At 42.2% G+C, this 17,196-nt stretch overlaps 1 protein-coding gene across 1 annotated transcript; it reads right to left on the bottom strand.

The window, feature by feature from the left end:
• Positions 1 to 1,778: 1,778 nt before the first annotated feature.
• LOC122397621 (Na(+)/H(+) exchange regulatory cofactor NHE-RF1) lies at positions 1,779 to 17,196 on the bottom strand. Its single transcript, XM_043396885.1, has 2 exons — positions 16,351 to 17,196; positions 1,779 to 4,892 (listed from the first exon to the last, which is right to left on the bottom strand). The coding sequence occupies exons 1-2, from the start codon at positions 16,774 to 16,776 to the stop codon at positions 4,554 to 4,556; spliced, it is 765 nt and encodes a 254-aa protein (XP_043252820.1). The 5' UTR covers positions 16,777 to 17,196; the 3' UTR covers positions 1,779 to 4,553.

Genomic DNA, 17,196 nt, shown 5'->3' with positions numbered 1-17,196 from the left:
CGATATGAGAGGCTGGAACTGGAGGTGTCCAAGTATGTAGCTGAAAAATACAGTGGGTGTTAGGATAATCGTGTTGCATAATAAAAACGTTAATTAACTGTTCCAAAAAAAAAAAAATAAATAATCGTCTAGTTTTCGTTTGGTCGCCTGCGGGCGGACAAAGATTCGTGAGATTTCTTTCTGGTAACGTATAGCAATATTGGGAATCCGACTCGATATCGAGAGTGGTCGAGACGATCGGCACGATTCCAAAAAGCAGGCAATCCCCGATAATCTCGAAATAACGAGAACCTCGCCCCTTCTCTCGCGGGGCATCGCGAAGACGCGCAGCGATTCTGTTCGCCATCTTCGTCGCGCTCGTAGCGCCCTCTCGTTCTCACCCACGGCTGCACGACCGCCGATATTTTTGGTCGTGGCGCGAAGAGGACGCAGCGATGGCGGACCGCGCGCGAACAACAGAAACAACGAATCGACGTGTCGGAAAGAAAAGGACGTCAGGCGTCGAGGGAGCGAGAATACGCGCTAGCCCGAGAAAGAAAAGGGTGGGAAGAAGAAACAAGGAGAGCGAGCATCATCGTGAAAACGGTTAGCGCCGTCGGCGTAACCTGAGAGCTTCTCGGACCCCGCGACCATATATGTCCGCCTCTCGTTCTCTCTCACTCGCGCCAATACCAACCCCGTCGCGTCCTCTCCTTCCCACCTACGGGCGGAAACCCACCTTTCGACGGCCACCTCGTCCGTTTTTTTCGTCGCGACGCCCGTACGAGCCACCACGACGCTCGTTAATTTACCGGTAATTTACTTAGACCGATGACTTCTCGCGGCGTAACGCGTCTTTAACGTATCTCTGCTTTCTCTGTTTACGAACGTTATCTGTCATTGCACCGCCACCGTGCCCTGGAAACCGGTATTCCGTGGCAAAAATCCAACTTCTCGACTTCTTCGTTTAGACAAATTTTTGTTCCCAACGCGGTACGTGTCCTATTAGAGCTTCTGAAACCAAATATATTGCTCCTTTTACGTTATTACGTAATAAGAAACACCGACTCGAAGACCTAATTATGCAAAAGGAGATTAAACTAATTATTTTGGTAACTCGTAACGAACCGCTGAGATCGTTTCGTCGTTACAAGTGGGTTCTTCCTCGAAATCATTGTTTCGTATCATCCTGCGACACGATTCGGAACGAACATCCTTTTTACGTTGGGGATTATTTGATCCAGTACGTGGCCATAGTATTTCGCAGATAATTTTCTGTTTCCTACTAATCGTGAATGTATAATGTGGCGTAGATATGCTTCTGCCTAATAATTTGGCGGTAACTCATTGTCACTATACAAACTAATATTATTCACAATAAAACCCAAAACTCCCTAACGATTTCTCTAGATCGCCCGAATCTACCAACGTTTTTCATTTCTATATAAAAACCGTGTTTATCCTCTTAACCTCTAAATGTTCAAATATTTTTGTGACCCTGTTTCCGTCGATCTTTGCAACGAATATTTCAACCTCGATCGATATATCCGAAAAGTGCAGTGGGCGCCACTTGCTTGCTAGTGCAGTAGTTCGTGAATGCACCGCCACAGCGCTTTTCAGACGATCATTCCCAAAAGTTCCCACGTTATCGCTAATTTCGTGACACAAATTTGTTGCTACTTTACCTTTGGGTCTTAAACTACAACAGACTTTGCTCTATAGTCTCACTGACAAATCTATTAGCAGGATTAGCAAATTTTTATTCAAGGACCGAGCTGCTTCCATTACACCAACCTGGCTTCCTCGTCGTTCCCTAGCGTAAAAGATAAACATTCTTTACTGGTACGATAAAAGAAATAAAAGCAACAAACGGGTATACGTACAACAATATTTATACACAGATGTACGCGGTAAACGTAATTTGACGAATAACGTACAGTTAAGTCGTCTTGTCGCCAAACATAATGCTTAAAGTTAGACTCTTACAAATAACATTGGACATGTGTGCAATAATCGTAACAACGTGTGTATTTGGACCTTACGCAGGGATGTTTATATACATTTCAAGGAACCGGTGCAATGGCTCGCACGAGAAACTTCTCTCGTTTTCAGAAACTGTGCGCTCCGAACTGTTTTGACAAGTTATAATTGATTAACGGTGCGTCAATTTCATTTTTAGTCGCGACAGAAATACCGCAAACCGGCGTCGAACGCATGATTTATCGCCACCTGTCGATATTAATTTGAACGACGTATTAATCGTTTTTTTCCCCGATCGTTGCACCGACCTTGACGCACGAAGATCTAATATTTACAGAAGCGAGTACTGTTATGTATCAGACCTCACAAAAGTATTGAGATAAAAACAAAAAAGAAATATCAAAGAATTTACACAACACGCTCGGCGTAAAGACCCGAGACTGTAGATCACGATGGACGAACTCCCAACCGTTCGATCGTTCACCCTGATTGAACTCGATCAATCGATCTGTTTGCGTAGGTCTACGAGCGAAATTTCATTTTACTTTCATTTCGTTCCTTATTCGTTGTTAATGGTGTACGATGAAAGGGCCGTTTAAGAGCATCGGATTTCGGTACGCAAAGTCCCCGGTTAAATGAAATTTTATTACACGAACAACTCTCACGTCTCTGAAAACGTTTAAAAGGAATCTCTCTGTACGCTTGTAAAATTTGTTAGAAACCGACGCATGGCAACTTTGACGGAATGCGGGAAACGATTAAAACGAAAAAGAAGAAAAAAAAAACCATCTTCATCGTATTTCAACTGGAAAATAGCATTTGCTCAAATTACGAAAGAGCCTGACGATCATATCGATCCTAATTATCTCAGACAATAGACGCGTTGTATAAAACATAGCTCCGGCGATACGAAGAAATCGTATTTTAACCGTGGGATGGCTCCGTGGTACGTAACTACTGTAAAGTTTCCAGGAATCGCGTATCAATATTCGTGTTACGTCCTTGACGAATGCGAAAGGTGGCATCATAAAAATCAACTTATCGATCGTGTAAATAAATGCAATGTATCGAGGATATCGACGCGCAACGCGAAATACCATAAACAGGAGTTATTTTTCATAAAAGTAACGAGCGAATCACGAAAATTGGATGACGTAATTATTTCCTGGAACGCCTATGGGAAGATCGACGGAATAGTTAATTTTTCGTACGACTTCCGCTTGTTGCAAAATCGCTATATTTAATTTACCGCCGCACGGTGAATTTGCCACGTGACGGAACGCGTGTTCGGACACGGATACGTATCGTACGAAATCTACCAAAAAACAAAACAAATATTCCGTAAGTATTAGCACAAGCCACGAGGCGCAAAACGCAAAAGGATCACGACGACGATAATTGAATCATTGCACAACGGGTTGTCGTAATATTTAGCAACCGAGAGAGACAATATTCAACGATTTCTGCGAGTCCCGCGACTCCGGGGAGACGAACGTGGAAACTCGCGCGAGTCTTCCCACTATTGTGACGGCGTGTTCCTGCGATGTTACATTTCTTAAATTACATAACGCGGTTCGAATCTTGGGTAAACCGTCGCCGGTGTACCGAGACACCCGCGGGCCATCTTCGCAACAGCCGCCTAATTCTCCCAAGCGCGACGCAACGATTTTCGTTCGCTGGAACACGAGCCGGGGCGTGTAAGTACGCGTCCCGAAAGCCATTCGCTCGCTCGAAAGCGTGTCTCGTTCGTGCTACGTACAATACATAGGGGGAACGACGCGTGTCCTGAATTTGATAACAGATAACAGAAATTAGCAATGACGCGACGCGGCGTGTGGCAGCGGCAACGTTACACTTTCTCCCGCGTCGTCGTGATCGTCCTTGGACCGCGCGAACTCCGTTCTGCCAGATAGCGGGACAAACAGCGAAGGGGGTAAGACCACTCTAAATACCTTAAATAAAACGCTTTGTTGCAATTTTTTTTGGTAAAGTAAAAGGATAAAAATATTCAAGAATGTTATTAAAAAAAAAATATTTATTCAAAAATAGTGCAAAATGACGCTGAAGCCATTCCCGCGAGACGTGTTTCGAATTTGAGACGCGTCATTTTGCACTATTTTTGAATAAATATTTTTTTTTTAATAACATTCTTGAATATTTTTTCCTCCTCTTACTTTTCCATCCATCCAAAAAAAAAAAGCGCTTTATATCAGATTTTTAAAGTGGTGTTGCTCCTGAAGCCTACCGAAACGAGACGTTTTCAGCCGTTCGATCGATACGGGAACGCGTTATAAAAAGAATCACGCTTTCGTCGGTGGAACCGCGAAGCAACGCGTTCGCGTATCTTTCGGCGGTTCTCTGTACAGAAACCGGTTTTCGGGGGGGATCGAGTGCACTTCCGGTGTACCGGAAGCGCCTCGAAACAGGACGGCGGTGGATCGATGCAACCCGAGGCGGCGAAAAAACGAGCGAATCGATTCGCCGCTCGGAACACATCGACGTGATCGCAAGAACCGATATCGAGTGACAAATAGGAGCACCGCGACCGTAGCATGAGCCGATAAGGCCGTCGAATCGAAGCTGGCCACGTCGGGTTATAACTTTTGCACGATGTCGAACTTGTCCTTGAAACCGATCGACTCCTTCTTCGGGTCGTATTTCTTGCGCGCCGCTAGCTGAGCCCTGAGTTCCTTGGCGCTCATCTTCAGGTTTAGGCCCTGCCGTGGCTCGTTGCCACCGACGCTACCGTTCCCGGTGCCATGCACGTGACCCATCGACGCCGTCGTCGTCTCGTTCCTAATACCGTTCCCATTCTCCCGACCGGACTCCTCGCATTCGCTCTCGTTCTCGCTCCTCGTCGACGTTCTCGTCGCACCTGCCGACACTGTGCTGCTCTCGCTGTGCTGGGACACGTCGTTCGACTTCTGGGCGTTCTGAAAAAAAAACAAACGTTTATATTCCCTATATAAATCATCGCTGACCATATCCTCCTAATCAGGCTTTTTTTTATAAATAAATTGGTTTCTTGTTGTCTAATAAACCATAGAGCGAATTTACACAGGTAGCAAAGAAGAGATGTTGTGAGTTTCACTTGGGGGGTTCCCCTACGGTCGACCAGTACTTAAACTTAAAGCGCCATCCTGCGGCCATATGCGCGCCTCGGTTACAACCGGTGTTAAAAGACCTGCTTGACGATATCATTATTTTGAAGATACCGTAATTAAGTAATGTCAGAAGAACTACTTCCACCTTAGGAGCAGTGAAAGTAACAGATTCCTACTTTAGATACGAGTCCAGCAACAAGATAGTAACAAGAAATCAACGCGACGATCATCTGCTACATCACTATAAACGGTTGTGGCAGGCACGTAAACGAGGATAACCATCTCTATCGTAATATGCATTTCAACAGTGTCCGTGTTCCCTGCAGGGAAAAAAATTAACTCTTTACTGACTTCAGTAGTTCCTAAGATCACTGTTCTTTAAATAAAGAGGTCGCTAGGAAACCATTAGTATTTTACCGGGTCGGTATTTCAGTTCATGGGACATCAATTCCCATAAGATGCATACTCTGCCCCCATGGCTTGTCTATGGCTTCACAGAGTTTACGTCAGGCTTCGCGGAACTATGCATTGCTTACAACACGATATAGTTTAATTCTTCGCAAGGACGTTTATTGCCAGTTGATTTCACCGATTCCTCGTATAATTACCGAGCAAAGATATCGACGTAGCTCGCTAGAAAGGGACACGAACGGTATAAGAAACTCGCGTCACGTATCAAGGTCGATCGCGCGGCGGCGCGCTACTTTTTTCCCAAACATGCGTTTCTGAACAGGCTCGAAATCGACCACATCGCAGAAAAAGAATCGTGACTCGTGCACGCCGTAGCGCGTTACCTTCGTGAATGCTAGGGGTCCAGCTGCAGCTTAGGCGAGCGTTACCGCGAACGACGGCACAACGAATTTTGATCGATCCACTTCAACCGTGTGTAAACTATTTACTCTGAATCGGAAAGTATCCCGCCTTTTTTGTAACCCGTGCACGGCGGAATATTTGACGAACCACCGTGGAGAAAAAATAACTGGATACACAGAGGTCGCGTTCGGTTTGTTTAGTTGCGGAATTTCCCGGCAAACGTTGGATCGAAAGAGGCGGGAAAAATATTGCCTCATATTTCTCGGTACAAGTGCGTAGTCTATCTAAAGTAGCATACGTAATTTATTCGTGGCACAGTTTCTGCACACTCGGGGACTGTTTTTGGTCTGAAAATTTATACGAAGCGTTAACCTGTTATTTAAAATATGAAGGCAAGTTGACTCGAAGTTGTGCACACAGCCACTTAACCTCTACAACTCGAAACACAACTCAACGATTTATGTCTAGACATCGATCGACTGCAATTTGTTTCGATCTCCTTTGCATGCACGTTATGGTAAGCACTCTGTTTTCTCTGCCATAATAAAAAATAAATTTATCCATATCGGTGCTGAATTTTTGTTGTAAAACCACGAAGACTGAGTTTATTTTTCTTCAACTTTGACTTAACGAGATCTGATTGTACTTGCAGGGTATTTTTTAAGGATTTCTAACCGTCGACCGCAAAAATGCGGACGTTTAGCGGTTAAATCTTCGACCGTAGAAATAACAAGATGGACATTGACGGCGCGCTCGAGCGAGAAATCTCAATTTTTCGTTGCACAATGCCAAGTATTTCGCCTTAACGATCGCAGATAGAAAGTAAAAGCGTGGACGTGGTCATTAGTAGACGTTACGTCGCGTTGTTCGTTCACCGTTGGTAACGAACAGGCTCGAATAGGCGGGCTATTAATTCGTACAAATTTACTTCCACCGCCATTGGAGCGGTCAGCAATTTAGCAAAGGGGGGTCCCAACTAAAACTCAACAAACACGAATAAATCACAATACTTTCCGACGCTTGAAACTTTATTTACCGATGCAAAAGCCAAGAGATGTATTTAACTCGAAAACAACACATCTTTTCAATTAAGGGAACAAGGCTATTACGTGCAATTAGCCACAATGATTTATATTTTCCTGCTCTTCGAGGAAAGACGTATAATGTCGTGAACCGGGAAGTATTACAGTAATCTTAAGAATAAATCTAGCTTTAAGGATCCTACTCTCTAATCTAGAAAACTCTTAATATCAACAGATTCTTTTTTAACGCGTATCCAGAGAAAGTAGTTGCTAAATTTCGTTGGAACGAAAGAGCAAGGAATTCCGCGAACGCAGGAAGCGCTAATATCGAACCATGGCGCTCGGTGTTGTTAAACAGAAATAACATAAATAATAACAGAATTCGCGGGTTGAAAACAAAACACATAGTTCGTGGAAGAAACTCATAAACGACCTTGGGGTCCTGATGCAATATTCCGAACGGTACTTAAAGGAATTCCATCGAATAGAGGCAAGCTTGGCGGGAAAACCGGTTTCAAGCCACAAACCGTTTAAATCTCTTCGAAATAATGTTAGTCGGCTGTCCTCTCCGTGCGACCTGATCGCCCCCCCCCCGGAATTAAAAAAATAAAAAAGCTCATTTTCTCTCTGGGAATTTGTTCCACTCGCGGTTCCGAGACGCAACTCGCCGCCAAATATTTCCACGCTCGCCTTGGTACGTTTATTACGATTATTCGTAAAGAAAAAAAAAGTTTGCATAATTAACAACTCTTTGAATATCTTTTAGGTACACTGATACGAATGTTACAATTCTGCTAATATAAATTAGAGTATCCGCGAAAGGTCTTTGTTCTTCTGTAAGTTCAATAATTGTATTCTGATGTAGGAGAACAGAGCTGTTATACCAACAAACTTTCCATTCCTCGAACCAAGTATGCATGTACACGTACATATGTAATACCGAACACGCGCTGGCAATAACGTTGTCATCGATAAATGCTTGACATAGAAAGAAGCAACAGTTGCATGCAAAGATGGTGTTTACGCGTCGCTGCGTTGCATAGCTTCTCTATAAAATTTACAGAATCTGTGTCACGGCGTTGCAGCCCCGTCACCGATATCCCGCAATTCAATTATCTTACACCGGCCGCTGTGACGTTTTAACGTCTGTTGAAAAATCATAATCCCCGGTAGACGAGGTGTACAAGAGGATCGACAAATCACCGGAGATCTTTATCGTTTTTGCTGGAAAAACGTCTTTGTCTATAATAATCTTGAGCGATTAATCACGTCTTTCATGCGTAAGGATTCGTAACAAGTACCATGTATCATAGATATACAACTTCCCTTCGCATTATTCCCTGATTCATCGTACTCTGACACGATTGGTAATGTTGCGACAAAAGAGAAAATGATCAAGTTGAAAATAAAAGTAATTATAGCCGATGGAAAAGGCTTGTGGTAAGAAGATCGTTCATTTCAGTGACCTTGAAATATATCGTCAAGGTTAAGAGATTCGAAGAATCGTGAATTACACGGTAACTATGTTCTTTTTATTGCTCTAGTTCTGAGGTTCGGAACGATTCTATTTATATAAATTTAGGCTAGCGAGGATGCATTTAATTACACATGTGTTCTCGAACAGGGAACACGTTGCATCGGTTGGCTCGATTCTTTCCAGGAAGGGGATCCCCGTTACCTGCATACGTATTCAGCCGTGGACGCGACTGTCTTTTTGGCACGCTTTCTTCGAAAAATCGCCTCAGCCCGAGACACGGAAATTGAATAAGAGCGGATAACGGATTTTTAACGCTAGTCGTTGCCGCGACGGAATTTCACCGACTTTGCAGTGACATCGTTACCCTCCCGATAAGTCACACGCGATAGAAACGCCCCTCTAACGAGTCCACCTACAGCCAGTGTTAAAAAAGTATCCACGTTGCGAGTAATTTCAGTAATTTTTATATATTTTGTCATCCGCTTGAAAAAGAGAGATTGACAACCACTGGTTGAGAGCCTATTGTGTTTCGTTTGTACTATACATAATAGCGATTATTTCTGTCAATTCTTGTCAATTTTTCTGAATATTTTTATTCACGTTCCTCGTTGGATCAATTTTACTCGAGACGTACCTAGAAATATACATAAAACGTGCGAGTTAGAAGCAACTATTAATAGACGGAGCTATAGAAAGTTTATTTCTGAAATTACTCGCCGTACAAATACTTGTTGCACTCGGCGTGTTGTGCTTGGTAGTTTTCCTCGCGTTCGTACTGGATCCTCGGCGGCGTATCGCCTCGTTTTGAAATTTGACAGTCAGCGTTACATTAACGAAATTCCTCGAGCGAAATTCAAGCCGTGGAAAAACGACATTTCATACGTATCGACGTAACGCTAACGAATAAAAAAGAAAAAAATCACGAAAGATCGTTTGTCCGTTCCGCTTCGAGCAAACAGTTTTCCCTCTCGTTCTTGCTGGCACTGTGCATGCCGTACGCAGTTGATAGATTGCGCAATAGAAAACGGTGGCAGGAAATTGACTATCCTGTAGAGAGGCGATCAATTATATACCGCACGCGTGATCGAGTGCGCGCCACGGATATGCAGAATGTATTTTTTTTTTTTTTTTTTTTTTTAAGGTAACGAGGATTGCTTCATCTCAATTTTCTTAATTAAAGCACAAACGACCAAACAGGGAGATCTGCTCGCGACACGTATGTAGCTCAACGACCATACGGATTACGAATTCTACGCGGTGAACGACGTCTGGTCAGGCGTAAACTCGGTCGATTGCCCAAGTGTCAACTTAAGGGAATATTTATGGCAGTACGCAGGACCGTAAAGCATGGTATTCTTTCGGAACAGTGATGCACAGCCTTTTACGCACGAAGAACCGTGTAGATTTTGTTGTTGTATTCTTACAATTCTTCCTTGGAAGGTGTTCTTATGCTACTGTCCAATTTAATCCATAAATTTCCGTGGACGATACATTTTTTGTTACGTAAGCAGTTCCAATAAATTTAAATACTTGTTCTTATCTGTAGCGATATCCGTAAAAATTAATTGTCTAACTTCCAGCCACAGACCAGACCACTTTCTCTACCGTGTTCAACAATAGGCCCCCTAGACACGATACTGCATTTCGTTTGAACTGAACAGGGAATTTTATTTGTAAGGAAAAAGAATAATGGAACACGCTATTATCGTGGTGTGGCGTAAACAAAATACAGACAAACGTGGAGAACTCACGGACTTGTTAAAAACGATGGAACAAGTATTTTTGTCCGCGACTGTGTTGCGAGCGCTCGCCGTTGGGAAATTAGTTTTTTATGGTTTGCCTTACGGATAAGAACAAATGTTCAAAGTCATTACAAAATACTTTGGTACAAAGTGCCGCTATAATGGGGAATCATCACTTTCAAATTCTATCAAGATAATGATCCGAAACGTAAAGCACAAATCGTCTAATAACACTTGCTATGCGATTGCCCGGAAGTTTTACACCCATCGCTGGCAACCGGCGGATCTAACAAGAAGAGATTGCAACCGACGGGGGCACCGATTCTATTCAAACCTACGAAACTTCAACATTCTGCTTTACAATCACCAGAAAAAGTTTGACTCTTTGCGAGTTCTATAGAAAATTCCAGGATCGAATTCTCGGAATTCCAAGAAAGAATTTAAAGGATATTAGACTCGGAATAGAAGCGTAATGCGGCGGTGGTAATCGTGGAAGAGAAAACATGTTTCGTGGAAGGCTTAAGCGATTCGATACCGACGGAATCCATTAAAGGATTTTTTTAACGAACGTACAGTGGCGGACATACAGAGTGTTCGATCAACCCTGAGAAAAATTGTAATGGAGTATTCTAGGGGCCAAAATACGACGAAAATCAAGAATACCAATTTGTTGATGGAGGCTTTGTTAAAAAGTTATTAACGTTTAAAGTTCCATCCGCAATGAATTTTTTTCTCGAAAATGCGCAGGAATTCAGGGGTATGTCTATTCACGAAAAATGATTATAATTGATCCCCGCAATCGATAATAATTTTTTCAGAACGATTTGAAATTTTTATTTTTCATCGAAAAATTTCACACCTTCTCGAATTTTTTTCTCGAAAATGCGCAGGAATTCAGGGGTATGTCTATTCACGAAAAATGATTATAATTGATCCCCGCAATCGATAATAATTTTTTCAGAACGATTTGAAATTTTTATTTTTCGTCGAAAAATTTCACACCTTCTCGAATTTTTTTCTCGAAAATGCGTAGGATTTCGGGGGTATGTATAATGACAAAAAATGATTGTAATTGACTCTCGCAACCGAAAATAATTTTTTTAGAACGATTTGAAATTTTTATTTTTCGTCGAAAAATTTCACATCTTTTCGAATTTTTTTCTCGAAAGTGGGTAAGATTTGGGGGGTATGTGTAATGACAAAAAATGATTGTAATTGACTCTCGCAACCGAAAATAATTTTTTTAAAACGAATTGATATTTTTATTTTTCGTCGAAAAATTTCACACATTCTCGAATTTTTTTCTCGAAAGTGCCTAGGATTTCGGGGTTATATGTAATGACCAAAAATGCTTGTAATCGACCCCTGTAACTACATATAATTTTTTTAGAACGGTTTGAAATTTTTATTTTTCATCGAAAAATTTCACACCTCGAATTTTTTTCTCGAAAGTGGATAGAAATTCAGGGGTATGTGTAATGACCAAAAATGATTCTAATTGACCCCCGTAACCGAAAATAATTTTTCCAAAACGATTTGAAATTTTTGAATTTAATTGTTAATAACTTTTTAACGAAGCCTTTAAAATTTTTTCCCAGGTATGTCCGCCACTGTACAGCCGAGCGAAGCAGCGGGCAAATGTTGGTTTACAAACGGATCTACAAACTCTGGCTAAATGTACATAGACAATGTGTGCCGCGATGGCGGGGGGAGTTCGCGATACGTCTTCGATCGCGCAGCGCCGTGCAACGCGAAATTTACGTAACTTTACGCCGCAAAAATCACCGGAAATCCGGCGAATCGTATCGACGGAGGACGAATCTTCCGATCGCGAGATAAACTCGCACGATCGGGCTCGTGGGAGCTGCCGTGAATCACGGAAAGACGATCGAACGCGGATCCCATGGAACGCAAATTAAGGCCAGTGACGCGGTGTTCTGCAAAATAGGAACTTCCGACGATTAACGCCGTAATTGTTACATCCGAGAATGCTTCGCGGCGATCTATCGTCGCGTACGAGAAACCGCGCACGGCACGTCCGATGGACGGCGTTAACGAGGAGAGACGTTTGACAAAAATTACTTGGCCAAACACGACCGACAAAACTGAAAAAAAAAAAAAAAAAAACGTCTGAATTCGAGAAGGAACGGAACGAATCCTTGCGTCATTTCTGTACGTATCTTATCGTTTACGAGCGCCGAGGATGAGTCATTCGATGCTCGCGAACGCTCACCTTCGACCAACCACATAATCGCGCGAAGAAATCCGTAAATGAAAAATTGGTTTTTCTAATAAGCGAAGTTCTTGGAGGGTGACAAAGTGTCGTCCTTGAAGGAACGCGACTGGTGCATGGTTCCTGGGACCTTGGGGAAAATATTCCCAACCGTTCGACTTTAATTTCCTCCGTGTCGAGATTCCTCTTGATCCGTGACGCGATGGAACGAATAACGTAAAAACGAAACGCCCGATGAAATATTAAATTTCATGCTGCTCGCGTACATTATGCGTCGTGGAAAATGCACAGTGTGTTAAAACACGCGATGAGAGCGTGTAGATAATGATTTCTCCTGAAAACATGCATCGAAAATCTAGAATACGTTTTTACTTTTCAACCTGCATATATGTAAATCATCGTAATCGAGTTCTAACGCATACATACATTTTTAAATGGAAGAATAGACTTTTCGTAGTCGAGAATATTTGTTACGATACTTTTAACCGTATCGAAACTATTGTCTTTCGATTTCTTCTTTGGATTATCTTGCTTTTCCGCGCTTCTTCCTTTTTCCATTCGTAACTTTCTTAGTCATTCTTCCCTAGTCAAGCTTCCTCTCCTCCCATTTTTCATACAGCAGGTAGTCTACGGATAATTCGAATTTATAGATTAAAATCGGACACTGTATCTATTCAATGAAACTTTATCGATCCATAAATAACGATGGCTATCTCTCGTAGCCTTTGTTTTTCTCACGTACAGGATACGTTACTCAACTTTACTATCACATAAAATATCTCTTTATGAGAATACCGAAAAATACCTCGGATAAAAATGATTAAGAAGTGGCTATAACTTGATATAAAAGATTTGCGTGATCATTTTCTCTATCTTTTCTACCGTAGAAGAAATTAGGTGAAATCCTATTCGTTGCATTTTTAAACCACGTTAATAACGTGCGCGTAATAATTTGCTTAACTGATTATCTTCGATTAAAATACTATCGATATGTTGGTAAATACTGGGAATATTTCGTTTCTGTTTAAATATTGTAATCTTCATGGAAACTTTCATTTCTGAAAAAAAAGGAATTTGAATGCTCGTGAGACACGAACGCTCTTAAGATTCTAATCCCAAGTAATTAATTTTATCGCGCACCTTGAATTATAATATTTCTCTTTTTAGGCGCCTTGTAAATCAGCCCAGATATTATTAATGACGAATCTACCGTTTAATTTACAGCTGCAATTAGGCAACTTATACGAAACGAAAACAGTTTGTGTTATTGCCGAGAGAAGAGGAAAATATGATTCGTGCAAAAGCAACGGGGCCCAACGGAGGATGAAATAAAATCGTTGTAAGAAGAACGAGCATCCGCGGTGGCTGTGATAATGGTATCAAAAACTTCTACGTGTGTTATCGTTCGGTGGCGTCTCGCCGGAACGAGACAAGTGTACACACGATATTATATCGTCTGTCTTTCCACCAAGTTATACAATACACATGGAGAATCGTTTAGCAACAGTGTACAAAAGCTTCGAACAATTCCACACTTGCAGCATCTGCTCCGCCTGAACCCTGCGAAACCTTTTATTCCACATATTCATTTATCGTTTCACGATCAATTTCAGCTTTCCAATGCATTCGTATTTTGAATATCTATGGTACGTTACTTTTTCAAATTTTAAAATATTTAAAATTACTTCATTCTTGCAGGCACTTTTGTCACTGAACAAAGAGAACGAGCCTCTTTTGTTCCGAATTGGTTACGAATAAAATTGCTTCGTTATAGAAGAGTTAATATAATCCAGTACAAGCATAGTCTGGATGGGGACATTCCATTCGATGAGCTGAATATCAAACGCGACAAGGTGGGTCAACCAAAATGTTTAAGAACAAAAAGGATCCAACGCTAGTAAGAACTGCAAGGAAATACGAGATCATTATCCAATAAAGATATTATCTAACTGAAAATTCCGAGTAACGAATAAAAGACACAATCGTTTATCCCGTCGTTCGTTACGTAAAAATTGAACTGAAATATTTCGCAACAGACGAGAATTGAACCGTTCGACCGAACGATACTAATAAATTGCTATACGTTGGACTTATTGACCGTCTATTATGCGAATAAAATGTTCGCATCCGATGCAGGCAAGTAAAGCTGCTGACAGAGGCTAGTTTACGAACGAATCTGCAATTTTATATCACATAGAGGCCAAAATAAGACGAAAATCAAGAATACTAAATTGTTGATAGAGGCTTTGTTAAAAAGTTATTAACATTTAAAGTTCTGCCAGTACTGAATTTTTTTCTAGAAAGTGGGTAGGAATTCGGGGGTAGGTCTATTCACCAAAAATGCTTGTAATTGAGCCTCGCAACCAAAAATAATTTTTTCAGAATGATTTGAAATTTTTTAATTTCGTCCAAAAATTTCAGTACCTACACGAATTTTTTTCTCGAAAATGAGTAGGATTTCAGGGGTATGTGTATCCACCAAAAATGATTGTAATTGAGCCCCGCAACCGAAAATAATTTTTCCAAAACGATTTGAAATTTTTTTTTCACTCGGAAAATTTCACACCTTCTCGAATTTTTTTCTCGAAAGTGGGTAGGATTTGGGGAGTATGTGTAATGACCAAAAATGATTGTAATTGACCCCCGTAACCGAAAATAATTTTTTTAGAACAATTTAAAAATCTTTTTTGTCGACAAATTTCTGCACCTACCCGATTTTTTTTCTCGAAAATGGGTAGGATTTCGGAAGTATATGTAATGACCAAAAATGATTGTAATTAAGCCCCGCAACCAAAAATAATTTTTTCAGAACGATTTAAAACTTTTGAATTTAATTGTTAATAACTTTTCAACGAAGCCATAGTCAAGAAATTAATATTCTTGATTTTAGCCTCTAGAATCTTCCGTTAAAATTTTTCCCAAGGCCTACCGAACACCCTATATTGTTTTTTGCCGAAGCACATTAAAATTCAAATATAATTTGCCCATCGCTGGTCTAAACAGGATCTTTGGCATCGATGGGCAGTCTTCTCACGGCTGTCGGGGGTTCGTGTTTCGTGCGAGTCATCGAACAAGAACCGTAGCTCGATAAATGAGCTTTCTCAGGGCTAACGAAGATTTTTTTTGTGCCAACAACGCTGCGCGCGTCGCTCGAATGCCACATTTCACGCAATTTTACCGAGTCTTTTTATCGTGCCGCTAGAGAAGAGAGAAAAAAATCTAAACTTTCCGTTTCTACTTATTTGTTCGACCGTTCGCACACTTTGAGGCCATCGTACCGCGTATGGTGTGCTAATTTTTTTTCTCCGTTCATCGCTTCTGCTGCCCAACTGGGGTAAACACAGATGTTCGAGCCGCAAGAAGGTTGAAACGCAACCGCTTATCGCTAAACACGTTAAAAAACGGGCGGCCATTCTTCCTTAATCGTAAACACCGGTTATTTACGATGTTAGAATGGTCAAACGAATCACGGTGGAAAAGATTAGAACCAAAGACCCCAACTTGGTAGACTCAAAGTATATTCGAGCCAAGAACGTTTTATATCAGTCGCAATAACGAACGAGAAGCTGCAGTTTGTTAAACGAATAGAAATCCCGATTAAATTGACATGTGTCGCGTGACTCATGGATCCAAAGATATTATCGAAGTGAAAACAATACGCCAGTTCCTCGCCTCGCTGACAATTCAATTAAACGTTATATTCAAGGGTAATGCGTAATTTAAAAGCATTACAATGTATTTTTTATCATCGATTGTTAAACGAATAATTTCGAGAAATACCTTCGAAAGTGAAGAACGATTGGCGCGTGCACTTTCCGCGTATCTGTTACAAACTATCGCTCTCTGTCAGCGGTCGAAGCGATTAGCTGACCGAAGCAACAGGTGGACACTCTCGACGATTCGAAGATCGTGGTTTCAACGTTTCCGCCGTAACGTTCGCGTAAACCGCATAGCACATAAAGAATTCTAATTCAAAAGATTTCGAGAATTCGATACGTACCTCGTCGATGGAAGCATTGCTGTCATTCAGCTCCTCTTGTTCAACACTGTTCGGATTCTTCTCCGGGGTCTTGATTACCTTGATGTTCGCCATGGTGCCCTTGATAACAATGTTGCCGGCCTTGAAATATTCGTCGGCCTCCTGATCGACCACCAGGAGCTTCGTCTCGTTGGCGAAGGCCTTTATGCGCTCGACCACCTGCTTGTGAGTCTCGTTCGCGATGTTGATTTCGTTAACCTCCACGATACGATCGCCTTGCCGTAAACCCGCCGCTTGGCTCGGCGAGCCGTCGTCCACTTTGCCGATATACTGGCCGTTCTTTCCTTTCTCCGCGTGCAAATTGAACCCGTAACCGTCGAAATCGTCCCATTTCACGATATGGCAGAGCCTCGCGGTTGGAGCCTTATCGCCCTTGAAGGAAGACATGCCTTCGTCCCGTCGTGGTGCGGCGCTCGGAACGAAACGGAAACCGACCGCGAGAGATGCGGAGACAGGACCGACTAACCGAACGAAAACGAATAAAAGATAATACACGCGCTGCTGCGCGCGGATGGCTACGAGAAAGCTCGCACACGCACGCCGTGTCGCGCACTACGATCGGTAACGAGATTTTCTGCGAGAAGATCGAACGATCGAGGCGCGGCCTTACGGGTCCGTCCGTGCCTCATGCGACGACGGCTTAGCTGGCTGTCCGACCAGACGACTAGCACGGCCTCGCCGATTTTCGTCCTCACCTGCCACGAGGCGATTATTCGAATCGACTGGCGGTACGCACCGTCGTGAATCGTCGCGGATCGGTGAATACGACGAGCACGGGGGATTGGAAACTTTAAGGTAGGTTCACGC

Source organism: Colletes gigas, unplaced genomic scaffold (genome assembly GCF_013123115.1).
Source record: "Colletes gigas isolate AHSC1104 unplaced genomic scaffold, ASM1312311v1 Colletes_gigas_Sc00010, whole genome shotgun sequence".
NCBI lineage: Eukaryota > Metazoa > Arthropoda > Insecta > Hymenoptera > Colletidae > Colletes > Colletes gigas.
This window is presented reverse-complemented; position numbering and strand designations above follow the sequence as displayed.

What these genes read in the sequence shown, in the direction of transcription:
- LOC122397621 (XM_043396885.1), bottom strand. Translation starts at nt 16,776, where the DNA reads ATGTCTTCCTTCAAGGGCGATAAGGCTCCAACCGCGAGGCTCTGCCAT. An exon ending in GCAATGCTTCCATCGACGAG is followed by an intron (nt 4,893 to 16,350) that starts GTACGTATCGAA and finishes TTTTTTTTTCAG; the next exon opens with AACGCCCAGAAGTCGAACGA.